At 43.7% G+C, this 19,940-nt stretch overlaps 1 protein-coding gene across 13 annotated transcripts in view; it reads right to left on the minus strand.

The window, feature by feature from the left end:
• R3HDM2 (R3H domain containing 2) overlaps positions 1–19,940 on the minus strand; it is a 162,885-nt gene that overhangs the window by 17,964 nt on the left and 124,981 nt on the right. For 12 of the 13 annotated variants that reach the window (XM_079774198.1, XM_079774201.1, XM_079774203.1 and 9 more), the window contains 4 exons: positions 18,898–18,993; positions 16,045–16,076; positions 10,527–10,759; positions 4,830–5,005 (listed from right to left, as the gene is read on the minus strand). In XM_079774198.1, coding sequence (XP_079630324.1) covers positions 4,830–5,005; positions 10,527–10,759; positions 16,045–16,076; positions 18,898–18,993 — 537 coding nt within the window. The remainder of the gene's footprint in view (positions 1–4,829; positions 5,006–10,526; positions 10,760–16,044; positions 16,077–18,897; positions 18,994–19,940) is intronic. The other variant, XM_079774205.1, reaches the window with a different exon arrangement.

Consider the following 19,940-nt stretch of genomic DNA (forward strand, 5'->3'; position numbering starts at 1 on the left):
CTGCGGACTGAAAGGTCCCAGGTTCGATTCTGGTCAAGGGCATGTACCTTGGTTGCGGGCACACCCCCAGTAGGGGGTGTGCAAGAGGCAACTGATCTATGTTTCTAACTCTCTATCCCTCTCTCTTCCTCTCTGTAAAAAATTAATAAAATATATTAAAAAAAAAAAAAAGAGTAAGGTTCAGAGAGATTAAATCACACATCCAGGATCACACAGCCAATCTGCAGAACTTGGATGGGAACACAGTTCTACCTGACATATATTCTTCCTCTCCACTCTAGTAGTAGGGAGGGTGGGAAAGAAGCTAAACAGAATTACACCAACATCTTTTTGTTTGTACAATTCTCCTCCCTCCTTTCAAATTTAGAGTAGCAAGAGGTGTGGGAGACCCAAGGTATCAATATCCTCTCCTGCCACTTAAATCTGGAGAGACCCTTTCATAGAGGGGACTAACTTCCAGAAGCAGAGAGTCCAGGAATTAGAAGACCCCCAAAATGGAGAACAATCCTGATATCTGGATTAAGTAAAATGTAAGTCATCTTGGTTAGGAAAAAGTTACTGAGACTTCACTGTGTGACCTGGGCGAGATGTTGCCATAGCCTTGAAAATAAACTCTCAGCTCTCCTGGCATACTTACTTTCTGTAAGCCAGTGGCATTCCAAATATAACTGCTGGCCAAGCTTCTCAGCATGAGCTACCTGTGCTGGTAGCTTTTAAACCCATTTTCTATTATCCTAATCCTCTTCTTTCTCTTAGAGGAGGGCCTAATGTGCTTTAGACCTTATATCCTCCGGAGGGAGAAAGGGTGACCAAAGGGAAAGTGAAGTGGTAAAATAAGGCTGCCTGATTTCCTCATGTGAATTTGTGAGTTTTAAGTAAAAAGTGAAGAGAAAAGAAATGCTCCTTTCTTAGGACTCTCCTGAGAAGCGTAGTGGTAAAGGTAGGCATCTCAGTGCTATTTAAAAAAATATTTTTTTATTGATTTTAGAGAGGAAGGGAAGAGGAAGAGAGAGATAGAAACATCAATGATGAGAGAGAATCATTGATCAGCTGCCTCCTGCACGCCCCACACTGGGGATCCAGCCTGCAACCCCGGGCATGTGCCCTAACCGGAATTGAACCGTGACCTCCTGTTTCATAGGTCGAGGCTCAACTACTGAGCCATGCCAGCCGGGCTGTGCTATTTTTAAGTTATACCACCACAACCTTCAGCTACAGTTTTCTTCTTAGAGAGTCTCAAACTCCCAAGTTAGGGAACTTCCTAAAAACCATGAGGAAGCCAAAGACTGGCCCTGAGGGATGTGACAGTCACCTACTGGCAAATTCTGGACTAAATCATTGGTTTTTGTATACCTGACTGGGCTCCTGGAGAGAGGTTTGGAGGGCTCCTTTTTAAGGCCTATTCCACTTTAAGTAAATTGGGCAAAAGGTAGCCTCTGGCCCTTTAATCCTCAGTCTCACTCCTTGATTTCACATGCACTACTGATATATGATATGGAGGCCTGCTCTAACAGCAGAGGCCTGCCAAGAAGGGAAACAGCACAGTTTAGCCAGCAGTGTCTCCAAGCCTGGGACAAATGTCTCTTGCTACAGAGCTAAAGGTAACTATCTTTTCTCAGTTTCTCTTCCAAAGGAAAATCTTTAGAATAAGCACAGTGGTATGTGTGTGTATGGTCACTTCCTTCATGCCTGCTCTATTATGTACCTTTTTTTATTTTTATTTTTTATTATGTACCTTTTGAGAAACTGAACAATAAGTATTTTGGAGCTCAGCAACTTGAGTTTGGAGAGCCACCAGCACTGAGAGACAGGGACAAACAGAAAAGAAAGAAAAGGGCAATAAGAAGAAGAAGAAAAGGATAAAGAGAGAAGGAGAAAAAGTGGAGAGGAAGAAAAAAGGAACTACATATGGGGGTGGAGGTGTATAAAAATATTAGCAGCTACCACAAATGCTTCAGGGACACCAAAACTTAACCAGGCTAAGAATTTTTGGTTTGGAATTTGTGATCACAATTAATCTCAGGAATAAATTTCTGAGGGAGCAGAGATCTCTATACCAAATAATGCTCCCCAGTTCTCAATCTACAGGGCCTAAATTAGCACCATACTCCCTGCAGGTCAGTCAATACCAACAGCTGACCCACTGACCCTCATGATGCAGAGCAAGAGACAGAATCCGACTGAGTAAAATTTGGGATTCAGGGCCTGTCACTTGGAAATTATTTAAAAAATTTTCAGTCTAAAATGGTTATTCTCTTTATCTTTCTATTTCTGTTCTATTCTTGCTGTCTGTTTCTAGATATGGATAGAAGGAGGAGGCAGATGGAAAACTAAGAGGAAAATAAGGGAGCAAGACTATATTAAAATCCACACATTTTAGAAAACAAACAAAACAAACCCCCAAAAAACTGGGCTCTAGAAAAGTGAAACATACATACACAGAAGATAGCCAGAGAGAGGAGCACAGAGTTTACCCCCTTATAGGTATGAGTTAAGACACAGACAGGGCCCAGCCTGTGTGGCTCAGTGGTTGAGCATTGACTTATAAATCAGGAGGGTCATGGTTCAATTCCCAGTCAGGGCATATGCCTGAGTTGAGGGCTCGATCCCCAATGTGGGGCATGCAGGAGGCAGTTGATCAATGATTCTCTCTCATCACTGATCAATTATATATATATAAACCAACTTCTGGTTGGTTTAGCCTCCGGTTGTGACGGACCCAGGGTTTTTATATATTAGGATGAGATTTAATGAGGTAGATGGTGTTAGAAGAAAGTAAGTCAGGATTATAGAGAAACTAACATATATATATTAGTGGCCCGGTGCACGAAATTCATTCATGCATGGAGAGGGGGGGGGAGTTCCCTCAGCCCAGCCTGCACCCTTTCCAATCAGACATCCCTCTCACAATCTGGGACTGCTGGCTCCTAACCGCTCACCTGCCTGCCTGCCTGATTGCCCCTAACTCTGCCTGCCTGCCTGACTGCTCCTAACCTCTCTGCCTGCCTGCCTGATTGCCCCCAACTGCTCTCCCCTGCCGGCCTAATCTCACCCGCAACTGCCGTCCCCTGCCGGCCTGATCTCACCCCCAACTGCCCTCCCCTGAAGGCCTGATCTCACCCCCAACTGCCCTCCCTTGGCGGCCTGGTTGCCCCCAACTGCCCTCCCTTGCTGGCCTGATCTCACCCCCAGTGGCCCTCTCCTGCCAGCCTGATCTTGCCCCCGCAACTGCTCTCCCCTGGCAGCCTGATCACCCCCAACTGCCCTACCCTGCAGGCCTGATCTCACCCCCAACTGCCCTCCTCTGCCAGCCAATTTGGTTCTGATTGGTCGGTTTCTATGCCAGTCAGCATCTCTGGGCCTATCAATGGGGCCTGATCGGAAAGGCGGGGCTGATCAGCAGCCCCAGTGGAGGCCTGGAGAGAAATGGAGGCGCGGCTGCTGGCCTGGCCTGAAGAGAAAGAGAGAGGCAAGTGCTGATTAACAGCTGCTACGGATCAGACCCTGCTTCTCTCTTCAGGCCTCTCTCCGGGCCTGATTCACAGCCCCCTCAGCAGTCAATGTTGGGTCACCGCATCCTCAGCTGCAGCAGTCAGTGCTGGGTGGCCACGGCAACCCAGCGCTGACTGCAGGACTGACTTCTGGTTGGTTTAGCCTCCAGTCGTGACGGACCCAGGGTTTTTATATATTAGGATGAGATTTAATGAGGTAGATGGTGTTAGAAGAAAGTAAGTCAGGATTATAGAGAAACTGATTTAGGGACTAATATGAAGGACTAGAATGATCTGTATGTGGGTTACATTAAAACACAAAGCAGTGTTTCCTAGATCTTTATGTTTTTTATTTTAGCTTCATTTCACAGTATTTGAATGGGGTAGTACTGGGCCATTCTGGGGTCTTTCCACTCTAGTTTTCTGGGGTATGAGTGCTTGGAACTTGTTTCTTGTACCTATGGAAGAGATATATTTTAGGTCAAGCTGGACTAACTAAACAGAGAGACAAGGGAGCCTGTAACAATTTTAACTACAGCATAACAGAGTACAGACATGGGATTCCTGACTACCAGTGAACACTTTGGGATAAAGCATGGGCTCTATTCATGAAGAGCTCAGAGCAGCTCTCCTCAGGTTACTAAGGAGACTTTTAAACCTAGAATACTGAGATTCCATTTAGAATAGGATTTAACTCTTTTGCTGATGGCTTGGATGGTCCCATAGAAGCAAAACTTCACTCACACCCTAGTTGGTACCAACACCTACCCATCCAGCAAAAGAAGAAGAGGAGCTCTTTTGTGGCATGGAAAACAGAAAATATTGGGGAGGGGGGAGGGTTTGTGCTTTATGGCATAGGTATTGCAGGGGCCTTGCGTGTTATTTCCTTTTCCCCTAACTCCAACATATAAATATGTTTATGGTTCAACAGTCACATGAATACATTCAGTCAGACTATGGTGGGAGCTATGGATTTCTTAAGCTCCATATATAGATATATTGAGCAAAATCATCTTGTTAATTATACAGGCATACTGAGAGATGGGGTATAGCAGAAATGTGTAATGGGGTAAAAGATCCCACTGACAATTTTCAGTAGGAAGAGGAAGAAATATATAAAGCAAAAATCTCCCAGACTGACACTACGAAGAGCACTTTGGCTAAACCTTCATCCTTATTCTTCTTTCCCCAAAACTAACAAATAAGAAATGGGGGAGAGAGTGGCATGTCTCCAAAAACAGATCTTTCCTACCACCCACAGCACAAGAGACATGACTGTACTTCCAGAGCTTGCTTGAATCTGAGCAAAGGGGGACCTGGCACTGAGCAGTGACTCACCTGTGAGATCATGTGATTATTCAAGGGTGGCTGTTGCTGAGACGTGGGTGGGAGAGCAGGAAGCTGCTGCTGCTGCTGCTGCTGCTGCTGTTGCTGGGCAGTACAGGGGAGAAGGCTCCGGACAGACTGGGATGAGGTGACTTGGTTGCACACTTCTGGGGCACCTAGAGCCATACCTAAGGCAAAGAGGAGACCCACCAAGGGCTGTAAGTGCAAGTCATGAACATACCACCCCTGGAGGGCCCAACTGCAGGGCTTTAGTCTTTCTTTGCTGTTCTCCTCACTCTCCTGTCCATTTCCCCAATTGTCTTGGGAAGATACACATATTAGCACGGATGCATTTCAGCTGTCCTGATGATGGGAGTCTTCTTCTTAGCACATTTCTGTTCCCTAGGGACAGTAACTACCTTGATTGTCAATGTTTGGTTTTAGCATTGAACAAAATGTGAGGCTAAGTCAACCTCCCCCAAAGTGCCTAGAATCTGTCCATCATGATTAGATTCAGCATTTCATATAATACTGGTTTGGTGGTGATCTGAAAACATAAATGTTTATTTCCTGGGAAGGTACAGATTCCTAGTCCTTTAAGAGACTTGTTTTCTCTTTGATTTCTTCTCAACTTTCAGCATCTCACAAAAGTTGCTGAGAAGGCAGCCTTGCCTCTCCAAGCACATGCCTGTGTACACAAATACTCACAACTTTCATCTGTTTTCCCCATTTCCAGGCTCTCCAAGTCATGCATGCATTCACACAAAATACTTTTTTTTTAAATTTCTTTATTGATTAAGGTATCACATATTTGTCCTCGTCCCCCCATTCCCATCCCACACCCCTCCCCACACATGCCCCCACCCCCCTCTTGTCCTTAACCACCGGTTAGGCTCATATGCCTGCACACAAGTCCTTTGGTTGATCTCCCCCTTTACCCCCACCCTTCCCTACCCTCCCCCCGAGTCCCGACAGTCTGATCCATGCCTCCTTGTTTCTGGGTCTGTTCTTGTTCCTCAGTCTATGTTGTTCATTATTTCCCCTAGATGAGTGAGATCATGTCACAAAAATACTTTTAATGAATATCTACTACTAGAGGCCTGGTGCATGAAATTTGTGCACTCAGGGGGGAGTCCCTCAGCCCAGCCTGCGCCCTCTCACAGTCTGGGAGCCCTCGGGGAACAGGCTTAGGCCATCAGACGGATATTCTTAGCGCTGCCTTGGAGGAGGGAGAGGCTCCCGCCACCGTCGCTGTACTCATCAGCCATGAGCCTGGCTTCTGGCTGAGTGGCGCTCCCCCTGTGGGAGCGCACTGACCACCAAGGGGCAGCTTCTGCATTGAGCGTCTGCCCCTGGTGGTCAGTGCACATCATAGTGACTGGTAGTTCTGCCGTTCGGTCGATTTGCATATTAGCCTTTTATTATATAGGATTTGTCAGGCATTGTATAATGAACTGAGTACACTAAAATAAAGGGAACACAGTCTTTGCCCTTAAACAGCACAAGATCTCCTGACAAAAGGTGAACACCTACACAATGATTACAATCTCATAAGGATAACTGATGCATCACTGATACAAACAAAATTGTATGGCCCTAACCGGTTTGGCTCAGTGGATAGAGCGTCGGCCTGTGGACTCAAGGGTCCCAGGTTCGATTCTGGTCAAGGGCATGTACCTTGGTTGCAGGCACATACCCAATAGGGAGTGTGCAGGAGGCAGCTGATCGATGTTTCTCTCTCATCGATGTTTCTAACACTCTATCCCTCTCCCTTCCTCTCTGTAAAAAATTAATAAAATATATATTAAAAAATTGTATGAAAGCAAAGATGAGGAATCAATAACTCCTGGAAGGGTTAAAGGGAAGGGTTTAAAGAGGAAGTGGCAGGACAGATAGTTTTGAAGGATGAATAGAAGGCTTATAAGACTGAGAGGAGACAAAGCTAATGTCATATTCAAGAAATTGTTGGAGGGCCAGAGGAAGATAGATATCTTGAAATGAGATTGAGATGGCAAAATAGAGCCAGGAAGTTATGCTGTAATAAGTAACTTAGATTTTACTATGCAGGGAATGGAAAAACATGAATGTTTTTAAGAGAGGAGTGATTTGATTAGATCTATGTTACAGATTGGTAAATTGCCTATAAAAAGGGCTGAGGACGGAAAACCAACTTGAGGGCTAGAGTCATAATTAAATAAGAGAAGATAAAGGCTTGTATAAAGGCAGAGGCAATGGAACTAGAAAGGAGGTATCAGGGAAGGGCAGCAGAGACCCAACAGTCAGAGGCAAAAATCTTCACCACTACTGACCTCTTCTGAGGATAAGACCTACAGAACTTCTGGGAGGAGAATCAAGTCATTCCTTTTTTTAAAAAAAAATAAATCTTTATTGTTCAGATAATTACAGTTGTTCCTCTTTTTCTGCCCCCATAGTTCCCCTCCACCCTGTTCCTACCCCACCCCATGCTCTTACCCCCCCCACCACTGTCCTCATCCATAGGTGTAAGATTTTTGTCCAATCTCTTCCCGCACCCCCACAACACCTCCCCCCCCGAGAATTGTCAGTCCACTCCCTTTCTGTGCCCCTGATTCTAATATATTCAACAGATTATTCTGTTCATCAGATTTTTTATTCACTTGATTTTTAGATTCACTTGTTGATAGATATGTATTTGTTGTCACTTCGTTGTTTGTAATTTTTATCTTCACCTTTTTCTTCCTCTTCTTAGAGAATACCCTTCAGCATTTCATATAATACTGATTTGGTGGTGATGAACTCCTTTAGCTTTTTCTTGTCTGTGAAGCTCTTTATTTGAACTTCAATTCTAAATGATAGCTTTGCTGAGTAATCTTGGATATAGGTTCTTGCTAATCATCACTTTGAATATTTCTTGCCACTCCCTTCTGGCCTGCATAGTTTCTGTTGAGAAATCAGCTGACAGTTGTATGGGTACTCCCTTGTAGGTAACTAACTGTTTTTCTCTTGCTGCTTGTAAGAATCTCTTTGTTTTTTGCCCTTGGCATTTTAATTATGATGTGTCTTGGTGTGGGCCTCTTTAGATTCCTCTTGTTTGGGGTTCTCTGCTCTTCCTGGACTTGTAAGTCTATTTCTTTCACCAAGTAGGGGAAGTTTTCTGTCATTATTTCTTCAAAAAGGTTTTTAATATCTTGCTCTCTCTTCTTTTGGCACCCCCATAATTCGGATGTTGGTACGCTTGAAGTTGTCCCAGAGGCTCCTTACACTATCTTCATATTTTTGGATTCTTTTTGCTTTTTTCTTTCCTGGTTGGGTGTTTTTTGCTTCTTCGTATTTCAAATCTTTGACTTGATTCTTGGTATCCTCTAGTCTGCTGTTGGATCTCTGTATGTTATTCTTTATTTCAGTCAGTGTATGCTTAATTTCTGACTGGTCCTTTTTCATATCCTTGAGGTCTCACTAAATTTCTCCGAGGTTTCTAGAAGATTCTTGAGTAACCTTATAACCGTGGTTTTGAACTCTATATCCAGTATTTTGCTTTCATGCATTTCTTTCATTTGTGACTTCTTTGTCTCCACATTTTGGCTGTTTCTCTGTGTTTGTTTCTATTTACTGGGTAGCTGCTAAGTCTCCTTGAGTTGATAGAGTGGCCTTGTGTGGTTGGTGTCCTATAGGGCCCAGTGGCTCAGCCTCCCCAGTCACTTGAGGTGGACGTTCTTGATGCACCCTCCTGTGGGCTGTTTGTAGTTAACCCTTGATTGCTTGTTGTAGTTAACCCTTGATTGCTGTTGGTATCACTGGGAGGAATTCACCTCCAGGCCAACTGGCTGTGATGACCAGCTGTTGTCTACACTGGAAGATCTGTTGCGCAGGAGACACCCGTATGGGGCAGGATTTGCTTCAGTGGGGCTTTGGTGCTCACTGAGTCTGCCCCTTGAGTGTGTCTCTTATGGATGTGAAGAGTTGTAATCCGGTATGGTCTCACTCTGACCACTGGATACACTGGCTCTTGGATCTCCAAGGAGGTGCAAGGCTGGCCACTGTCTGGGGCCACCCAGCAGGAGCTACAGAGACATCTGCAGACTCCTCCTCTTTGTATGGGGTTTGGAGGTGCCCAGACGAGGCCCAGCTGTGAAGCGAGGCCGCTGCTGCCTTGGGCCTTCTTTTGGAAGCTCTGGGGCTCTCTGATCCAGCTGCAGTTTGACAGGTTTTAGGCGAAAGGATAGGCCATTCATATGCAAAAGCTTCTGCGCACAGCTTGGGTGGGGTTGCAAATTGGGTGGGCAGGGTCTCTGGGAATCACCAGGGCGGAGCAAACAGCAATGGCTGCCAGTCAGCCCTGAACCAGAGAAGTCCCTGGTTCTCTGTGTCCTTCGCCCCCATGCAGGAACAATGATCGCTGAGAGCAACTCTAAGAGTAAGCCACCCTCGAGTTCCTGTCCAGATGCCAGACAGTCCAGTTTCTCCCCATATGTGTCTGGGTCCCCCAGAGTCTCGCCCGGAACTGGAGTCCAGAGTAAGCAGGAGCTTATATCTCCCTCCTGGTTAAAAGAGCAGCACATCCAGGTGCCAGCACTTTCTGCACCTCTGCACCTCTTACCAGTCTCAATGCGTTTTCTTCACCTCTCTAGTTGTGGAACTTCCACTCAGCCAGCTTTCCTGCGGTTCTTGGTGGTAGTTGTTCTGCCATTTAGTTGTGGTTTTTTTTTTAAAAAAATATATATTTTATTGATTTTTTACAGAGAGGAAGGGAGAGGGATAGAGAGCTAGAAACATCGATGAAAGAGAAACATCGACCAGCTGCCTCCTGCACACCCCCCACTGGGGATGTGCCCGCAACCAAGGTACATGCCCTTGACCGGAATCGAACCTGGGACCTTTCAGTCCGCAGGCTGACGCTCTATCCACTGAGCCAAACCGGTTTTGGCTAGTTGTGGTTTTGATGTGGTTGTGAGAGGCAGCAAGTATAGGTGATTACCTATGCCGCCATCTTGGTTTTCTCAAGTAATTCTTCATAGGCAGGAGGATGGTGGAACAGAGTTCCACTGGGCATAAAGAGCTAAATATCCCTCTGCTAAGAGTGCAACAGGAATAGATGGAGAAGGATTCACAGCAGATGAGAAGAGCTAAAGGGTGGCTACAGGGCTGGCAGGTGGAACTCATGCTCCTTTTCTCAGTGACAAGCTCCAGGGAAGCAGCCACAGAAGTACCTCTCTAAGTCCTAGCCTATTGGCTGCCACCAATGAATTACAAATAGCTAAATTCTAAGGGTTCCCTCTGCTCTACAGACCCTCCTTATAATCTCAGAGGCCACAGAATGAAAGCAGCTATCTTCTCATCTCAGTATGTGACCTGAACCTGGGCTTATAGGGATGTCCCACCTCAGTCAGAAATCAGATCAATTAATCTAATCCAATCAGTCCCCCCCCCCCCCCCCCCAATTAGGAAAGGTCTGAAAGAAAATCAGAGAGAGTACTCAAAAGAACAATGGATTAATTCAAGAAATCAAATTTCCCCTCATCTGGCTGTGTTAGGTTTCCAGGACAGAATATTGGGACAAGTGTTTTATTAAAAGTATCAGGGCTGGGGAGAGGTCAATGGGAAAAAAAGGAGACATATATAATACTTTAAACAATAAATAATTTAAATTTTAAAAAAAGTAAGTATCAGTGTGATTTTTTGCAAACGACAATCAAAACATGATAGCATGACACAGGTGAGAAGCTGTAGTACCTGGCCTGGAGATCCTTCCTGCACTGCCAGCTTTACTGTTCCCAATGCTGTCACCCCGGGTGAGGATAGAGATTCCGCTGAAACTGCTGGCTTTGGTGACAGGGGGCCGCATGCTTCGAACAGAGCCATCAGAGTCCGTGCTGCTCCAAGGCCGTGGCTCCAGGGATTTGAGTTCGCTGTCTGTGCTGCTCTGGCGGCTGCTTGAGGTGCGGCTTAGCCCCTCACGGTTCCCCCTGCAGAGACCACAGTGGTCAGAGCACCCTCCACCTATCACTTCTGCAGAAGGGCTAGGAGAGAGTTCATTTCTATTCTTTCAATAACAAAGAAGGGGTGAGGTTGGGGAGAGGATGGACACTGACTTCTTGTTAGTTGGCTGGCCCACCAAGAGTTGATGAGAGCAGACAGAACAATACCCGGTATATTAACAAAGAGCATTGGGGCACATCTGGAAGACAGCGTACTGGCAACTCAATACAACAGACCAGAGGTGGGTGGGAACCACACACATGATGCTGAGATTGGCTGTGGTCTCTTCCCCCAGCTCCCCACTGTAGGACCCCAGACATGCAGGAAATAGTGGGGAGCAGAGGGGTACCATTTCTTTCTGGGAGTTCTTAAAACAAAAGGACTCCTAGAAGTTATCAGTGCTAGAAGGCAGGAGTAGCCAATGACATGGATAGATCCCACAACAGGTCTTCCACATAATGTGTCTAAGACAGCAGAGGTGTTTCTTTCTTTTTTTGTTAATCCTCACCCGAGGACATTTTTTTCCATTGATTTTTAGAGAGAGTGGAAGGGAAGGGAAAGGGCTGAGAGAAACACTGATGTGAGAGAGACACATCAATTGGTTGCCTCCTGCATGTGCCCAACGAGGGCTGGGGATAGAGCCTGCAACCAAGGTATATGCCCTTGGCCATTATTAAACCCAGGACCCTTCAGTTCATGGGCTGACGCTCTGTCTACTGAGCCAAACTGGCTAAGGCGTTTTAAAATATATATATATTTTAAATTGATTTCAGAGAGGAAAGAAGAGGGAGAGAGAGGTAGAAACATCAATGATGAGAGAGAATCATTGATCGCTGCCTTCTTCACGCCTCCCACTGGGGATCAAGCCTGCAATATGGGCATGTGCCCTGACCAGAAATCAAACCATGACCTCCTGGTTCATAGGTCAATGTTCAACCACTGAACCACGCCAGCCGGGCAGAGGTGTTTCTTATGACCACTGTTTCTGGGGTGGGAAGAGTATAGTGGACTAAAGGGGCACTCTGGAAAGCTCAATCTGATAGTCTGGAATTGACCTAACCTGTTTTGTGGAAGTTAGTTCTGTATTGGCATCTGGGAACAATTGGTTCCAGGGTCTCTAAGGACTGAAGTCTTTGGCATGATCAAGCAAATATGCTCTTGGGACCCAGGATGGCAAGCAGCAGAGGACGGACTGTGCCTAGTTGCCTCCATGTAAATAACCCTGCTGCCCTAGGCAAGGTGAAAGGCTATGGAGAAAAGGGATTCATCCTCTTATTTTGCTTTAGAAACATCAGGTTATCCTGATGCTATAATTGCTGCTTGTGTCTATAAAGTGCTATACTCAAGATAGATAGGGTTGGATTGAAAGTCCTAAGTCTTATTGAGCTCTTACCACCTCTTAATCCATAAGCAACCAAGAATGAGGGGTTTTCCTTTCACATCTCCCATTCCCAACAACTAATAACCTAAGGGAATCAAATGACAACAATTACAAAGATTTTGGTATGTATATTGGGGAGCAATTGAGCAAAACTCATAGTAGCTTGAGCTCCATCCTTTTCACCATCATTCTACCTAAGGCAATCCCCTTAGTCTCAAAGATACCAGGTTCACAGTTATTCTAATATAGAAAGGTATTTTTCTTTCTTTCTTCATTGATTTTTGGAGAGATTGGAAGGGAGCGGGAGAGGCAGAGGCAGAGAAACATTGACATGAGAAAGACACATCAATTGTTTGCCTCCCACATGTGCCCTGACCAGGGCTGGGGGTTGAGCCTGCAACCAAGATAAGTGCTCCTGATAGGACTCGAACCCAAGACCCTTCAGTCTTCGGGCCAATGCACTAGCCACTGAGGAAACCGGCTAGGATGAAAGGTATTTTCCTTAAGGGGATAATATTAAAGACAATACCTTTCTTTATAGACTATCTGCTCCAAAGGTACTTTAGAGAAGATGGGCAAAATATTTGCCTGAGTCACGATTTTTAGTTGTTTAGCTAAGCCAGTCATGGTGGGCTAACAACACACTGGCACAGCTGGTTAGTGACATACTAATTCTTCTCTGAATTCCAAGTAGATTTATAAAGACCTCAAAACTACTCTCTATATCATTAGAATAGAGGGCTAGAAAATATGCCTGGTTCTCCAAAACTTTATCCCTTTTTCTTGGGGATGTCAAAGTGGAATGGGAAACAAGAAAGAAGTATAAACCAGGGAATCTCCAGACCTCAAGTGAGAGCCAATAGCTCCATCTTAATGGACACAGGCAAGTCTACTGAGAGGACTCAATAAAGATATGTGTGTTTTGGGGTAATGGGATACAGCAATAGCAATGGATGAGGCTGCTTATTAGACATTACAGCTTGAATTTTGCAAAAGTCCTAATGGCCTTTTATACCTAAATCAAACACAGTACTATCTATTAGAACAATTGTGCCACTTACTTTTTCTACCAAAGGACAGTGAATGAGTCAACTTTAAACCAAACGCCCTGGGAAGCTTGAGCCAAAGTGGCAGCACTTCTGTACTCATCCAGTTCCCTCCCCCAAGATAGTGATGGCCAAGTTCTCAAAATGTGGCTCGTCTGATCATCTTCTGACTAACCTGAGAGTTAAAGAATCTAAGTTGAGTCTTGGTCAGGAAAGAGATCAGTTTTCCTTCCCTACGAATACACCCAACCTCTAGTCAAGTCTTTCCACTTTACTAAAAATAAGGCAGTGAGGGAAAACTACCAAACGCAATTCTGAGCATTGGATTGGATTGTGTGTTAGAGAGATAAGGGTGAAGAACAGAGAAAATTCACACTTTATACTCCTGTGAAATCAGAGCTGACTTAGTTTTTACAAGTAGATTCAGTGCTGTGAAAAGTCCAGTTTATTGTGTCTGGGAAGTGGGAAGAGAAGTTTGTGGAAGAGGTGGCAAAAATATCAGTAACCCTCATTGTGGCTTATTTATCAGTGGAATAGAATTTTTCAAAGGATTGGGAAGCTGCCATAGTTATTGCCAATTGTGGATGAGGAAATCTGGTATATCAGTATTTATTTCACAAACTTGGGAATAAAGGTATAAAGCAGTTAGAGAAGATCAGCTTCTAAGGATTAGAATTCTGAACTAGTACCCAAATAGAGAATGAAGTACCCCTTAAGAGTTCATGGAGCTGCATTTAAATGACATAGATTTTTAATCAAAACTCAGTATAGAAAGCAGCAGCATAAAGGAGGTCTGGATAGGAGAAGGCTGCACCTGCTAACTAGATCCTTCAAGTTATCCTATATAATAAAAGGCTAATATGCAAATTGCCCCCTTGGGAGTTTGACCGGGAGTTTGCTCGCTTGCTATGATGTGCACTGACCACAAGGGGGCAGCATGGAATAGGGCAGACGACCAGCGGCAGTGGCAGGGCGCTGAGGGAGGGAGGGAAGGAGGAGGTTGGGAGGTGGGGAACCTGATCGGCCCTGATTGCTGGCCAGGCCTAGGGACCCTACCCGTGCATGAATTCTGTGTACCGGGCCTCTAGTTATCTGCATAGTTGATATAGTTTGATGCTCTGCAACACTAATAAGGGCATCATCCTTAGCAGTAAGTCTGAATTAGGGCTCTGAATGGAACAATACTCAGATAAGAAGGAGTGATGCTTGTAGAGAGCTGGTGTGGTTTGATGAAAAGTACACTGGACAAAGAGTCAGTCCCAGTTTTGCCACTAGTAGCCATGAAAACATGAGTTGGTCACTTAAATGTCTCTGCTTTTGTTTTCTTTCATGTAAACCAGTTTATCAAATCAGTGAGAGAACTGAATCAGCTAGTGTACTTTAGCAACTGTCAAGCACTGTGCACGAAGTCACACATAGAAGTTAGTTTAAAACTCCTGTTTATTATAGGTATTCTGGCATGAATTCTAACTGAAGTGTACAATATGGAACAGGAACTTATTATTTTTTTTAAAGGGGGACTCTATCTCGACCACCACCACAAATGCAGAGCCCTTTCTGCCTGGGGCTTTCATATGGACATAAAGGTGGGATAGTCTAGGAAAAAAAGTTCAAAGATATGGAAAGGGAGATAAATCCTCCAACCCAAGAATGGAAAATCTCTCTATCCCAACCTCCAGATGGCTTAACTAACTTTAGAAAGGATAACACGGAAGGGACAACTGAAGTACTGGGGATGAGAGCTCTAACTAATCTGAGTTAGTAAGGTCCTATCAAGCTTAGGATTCAAAAAGACAGAAGCCCTTTGGAAAGGATTAGACCTGAATCCTGGTATTAAATATTGTGCTCTATAGTTTTTCTACGGCAAATGGAAAGAATATATTTAAAATGAGTTGGTGATAAGATAGGGTCCTAAAGTAGCTCTTCTCTCATCACCACCTTTAGTAATCTGCTGGGGTGGAACGGAGAGACTGAAATAAAAGGTTCTCATGACTGCTTTGTGGAAAATGGAGAATATTAGATACTGGAGAAGTTAGTACAGCAGCTTTCGCCAATAATTAAGAACAAGTCATGAACAATAACATAAAGGTCATGCTCTAAAGACCTCCTAAGGTAGACAATCCTTTCTGAGTTCCTTCTTGGGCCTCAGAAGTGGGTCATCTTACCCATTACACATTGTTCCAAAGAGAGAACTACATAGACAGAGGTATTTGTATGTATATGTGTTAGTACTATTCTTTCTTAAAGATACAAAACATTCCCTATGCTGGGTCAGGGATAAGCTCTTCATAACTTTCCACAGATTCAGAAAAGGTAGCTTAAAAGACATCCATTCTTTTTTTTACCTTAATATGTTGAACTCCTCCAAAAATGCCCAATTCCAGCAAATTTCTGGGAAGAAACAGTACCTATCCCATATAACTATTTGGTCCCCTTCACCACCTATCCAGGACTTAAAATGAAATCAACAACAATAAAAATAAAGTCATTGAGCAAAAGCCGTGTTTTTTGTTTTTTTAATGGGGACAAATATCCAATGTTGCAAAAACCACAAACTGAATTATTCCACAAGCAGCCATGCATGGAGCAAACTCACTCCGCTGAAAAGATTACAGCAAAACAAAACAAAGCAAAACAAAACAAACAAACAAATTTAAAAAAAAACAAGGAAAGGTAAAGATTACACAGAAGTACCTAAAAATCTGCCTTCTCTTGTGAGAGCTAGAAGAAAAGGCTTCTTTGGAGAGTCTGTTGGTTAACATCAAAGAAAAGCATCATTACAGGATTATATTAACCTCACTGAAAAGCTCAATGAGAAGCAGAGAACATGCTAAGTGGTACTAACCTGATGTCATTTAGATATCCGTTCTGGCCAGTCTAGGTGAGGGGGAGAAAACGGAAAATAACTTATAAGAAAACAGCATGGCATAACCGAAAAGGGTGTCCATGATGCTATGAATACCCAAGGTCCTCAAACCAAGCTCACCCCCCAACAGGGAGAGAGGGAGCAGGGACAGGATGACCCACACCCACACACCCACTCTGACTTCTCATCTTTAATGGGAAAGAGCATTGAGCATTTTTAGCCTTCCCAGAGTGTTAAAAAAGAGAGGTTGATAAAGGTAGGAGTATGGAAAGGAGGAAGAGGAAAGTATTAACCTAACTATTATTTCCTTTTTAAGCTCTAAATTTATTCTCTCTAGAGGTAAAGTGAGCATAATAATTGGTGTGCTTGTCCTAAAGAATGTGTTCAAAGAAAGGAAAAAGGGAGACAAGAGAAAGAAATTTCGTTGTTTTTTTTTTTTGGAAATCATCCTCAATAATTATCCATTTCTGTCCTCTACACTGGCCAAAATGAAAGACATTCTGACCTGAGACCTAATGAGAGTAAGAAATTGGGGAAGCAGGTACTTTTTAGAGCCTAGAAAAATGAGAAAATTAAAAGCCTGAAACATTCCTTTTGGGGATATTTCCTGAAAAAGCCACTGAGCTGAGTGAAGTAAGCTTTATAGTGGACTCCCAACCCTTAGAAAAAGGTACCAAGAGTATTGAGCAGAGTGGACTCCACACAGAGCAGAGCCTAAATGGGGCAGTTTTCCCAATACACAGCTCAGGCTCCAGAGAAGGCTGCAGCATCAGCATTTCCATCCAAACACCCTTCTTGCCACTTCTCTTTTTTTTGGCCTGCCTTTTCCTCAATTCCACCCTTAATCATCTCCCTTTGACTGGCCAGGTTCCTCTCCACATGGGAATCTTTGGAATATGGTGGACTTTGGCCATTTTTTTTTTTATCTACACCTTCTGAGATTCCTGATGCCTCTACCTACAGTAAGATGTAGGAAGTGCTGAAATGAAAGTGATAAATCCGCAAGGTAGGTAGACATATTCCAGTGTTGTTCATAATTAGCCCCAATACCCTGTTAAAAGTTGCTTGTACTTTCAGAATAGCTGTGGCTTTGCTAATATACTGGCATGGTGGGACAGTCATTTTCCATGTGTCAGTGAAGCAGAGGTCCACATCACAGACTGCTATGCTATGTCACTGGTACTTCTTAATCTAAAGAGCTCAGAGCAAAGCAAACTACTGAGAGGTAGTTTACTTTAGGGGTTAAGAGCATGGACTTGAGCCAGACCACCTGAATTAAAACACCAGCTCTTTTACTAACTAGTGGTGTGATCTTAGGTTACTTAACCTCTCTTTGCCTCAGTCCCACATTTATAAAATGAGGAAAATAATATAACCTAGTATGAGGATTAAATAATTTATGCAAAGTGCTAAGAGAGTATCTGAAAGATAGTAAAAACTATATAAATGTTTTCTATTATCATTCCCCAACCTGCTCTGTCACAATTTAGGGTCACCACCAGCCACAGCCATGTACAAATGATCTCTTTTCATTCCACCCAATTGGTTTGCAGGTAAAGGTTAGAGAATCCTCTTTGAGGATTATCCAATTATCCTGATTGGATAATTGGAGGACAGATTTTTCTAACTCAAAATGGAAGTCTATGTAACAGAAGGTAAGAAGATTCCTTCTTTTTGGACCTTTGGCCAGAAGGTTTGTCATATATCTGTCCCCAGTGAAGAGGATCCTTCAAACATTTGGGTCTCCTGAGACAATGGAACAAGTTCATAGAGGAGTTCAGTTTTCTTAAAGTTGGAGACAATATTTTTCTGAGCTAGGTGATGATGAAAAGGTATGTGTGTGTGTGTGTGTGTGTGTGTGTGTGTGTGTGTGTGTGTGTGTGTATTCTTCTTGACGGAGGGGAGAGTGGGGAAATGGGAGGAGAGTAGTGTCCATCTAAGTATATTGATTATAACTGGCTATGTTTTGACAATGAAGGGAGGCTGGTTCTTCCTCTTTTGTTTGCTAATTTGATTGTAAGATGGTGCTGCTAACTGGATCCTACATTTTCTGGAGATTTGTTCCCCTCTTCCCTATCTACGGCCTTTCCTGAATTTCTGCTATGTTTCTCTTCAGTCTGGTAGGCAAAGGTCACCAGATACAGGGGTATCAACTATATTTGATTTGGCTCACAACTCTTAAGAATAAAGTTGCCTAAAGTGATTCATGCTGGCTTTTGGCCCAAAGAGCCAGTCCTATTCTAAGAAGCAAGTTAAGAAATATAGGAAGAAAGAAACTTTCTGTTCAGGTAGAGACTGGAGGGACTAGTGAGTGGTACCTTCTGTGAATATGGAATGTGGAGCTCAGAGAATGATGCCAGATCTGTGCTCTAACAATCACCAACATATCCTAAAAATGAGGCTGGCCAAACAAGATAAAATGTATAGGCTGTGTGGACACTAAGTCTTCCACTTAGAAGCAAAGATGCCTAAAATGGATAGTGGAAGTGAAAGAGGGTAAGTGGGAGGAGGGTTTGACAGGCAAGATTCAAAGCCCTTCCATAAGCCCTGCCAAACCATTTCTATTTTCAGTCTAATCATATCCACCAAATTCAGCCACTCCATTTGTTCTCTTTATATGCCATACAGCAGAATGTAATAAAAAATAATACAAACAAAACTCTGCAGCTTCCTAACAAGCCACATTTAATTTTAGAGATCAAATTTGGGGCTGCCTGATTTTGGTTAAAAAGCAACAACAACAACACATTTATGGAGGGTTCATTCCATTCACAGTTCCAAAGATTAAGAGCTAAAAGCTATGGGCTGACAACTCTCAGAAGCTACACTTACCTCTCGGGCAAATATTCTCTCTCGGACCCTTTGATATTCCTCCTCTCTCTCTTCTATTGACTTGCTCCTCCTTCCATCCTGCAATGGAACTCTGATCTAGATCGATGAGCAGAATTAAGCTAGTTAAGTTCTCCTCGTACTGCAAGCTCACTGCACACCAGCAAGGAAGAGAAACCGGGAGAGTTTACAGTTGCCATTAAAAAAAGGGGGGGGGGGAAGCACTAAAATTTCCAGTGTTGGACAGGTTTCACTGGGTACATCTGACCATGCAGTTTGGGAGATCAGGTTTTCTGGATGGTTGGGGCCTCTCCATCTCCCCACCCCCACCCCCAGAGTATCAAGAACAACAACTATTTATAAGGATTGGGTTGCTTCCTTATAGTATTCACGTACTCTCCAATCAGTAAGGATCAAGAGAATAGCTGAGGGAAGAAACAACATTGCTCTGAAGGGAAAGCAAGGGATAGGAGGAAGCTAGAGAAGGAGAAGAAACATGTAATTAGCAGAGCTGAATGTAGAGAAGAGTTTTACAGATCTAACACCTGATATTATCCCTTCTTTAGTCACTAATGAATGCCATGTCCTGAAGATCCAAGTTGTACACAGCTCGGCAAAGAAAGCTTTGGAAATAAAATCCCAAGGGTAAAGCTAAACTCAATGCTTAAGAATTTTTTTCTCATCTTAACTGTAACTCCTGGAGGGAGGGAGAGAGAGAAATTACAAAAATAGAGAAGAAAGAGAGCAACACAATGAGGTAAAGAGAAAGAAATGGCAAAGAGAACAGAAAGAAGGATGGACAGAGAAAGGAACAGACAAGATAAGGTGGAAGGAGGGGAAACAGAGCGATAGAAAGGGAAAAGAAGAAAATGGTGGATAGGGAACCTTACATTCTCTGAGAAATGTAGTGAGGTGACTAAAGGGATGGCTGAGCAGATCACCACCTCTGGCTGTCTACCACCCAACTCTCCCACACTGTCTTTTCCTCTCTTGGCTTGTGAGTTATGAGCACTATCTTGGGTAGGGTGTTATAGAGTGTCCTTTCC

Source organism: Cnephaeus nilssonii, assembly GCF_951640355.1.
Source record: "Cnephaeus nilssonii genome assembly, chromosome: 6".
Taxonomy (NCBI): Eukaryota; Metazoa; Chordata; class Mammalia; order Chiroptera; family Vespertilionidae; genus Cnephaeus; species Cnephaeus nilssonii.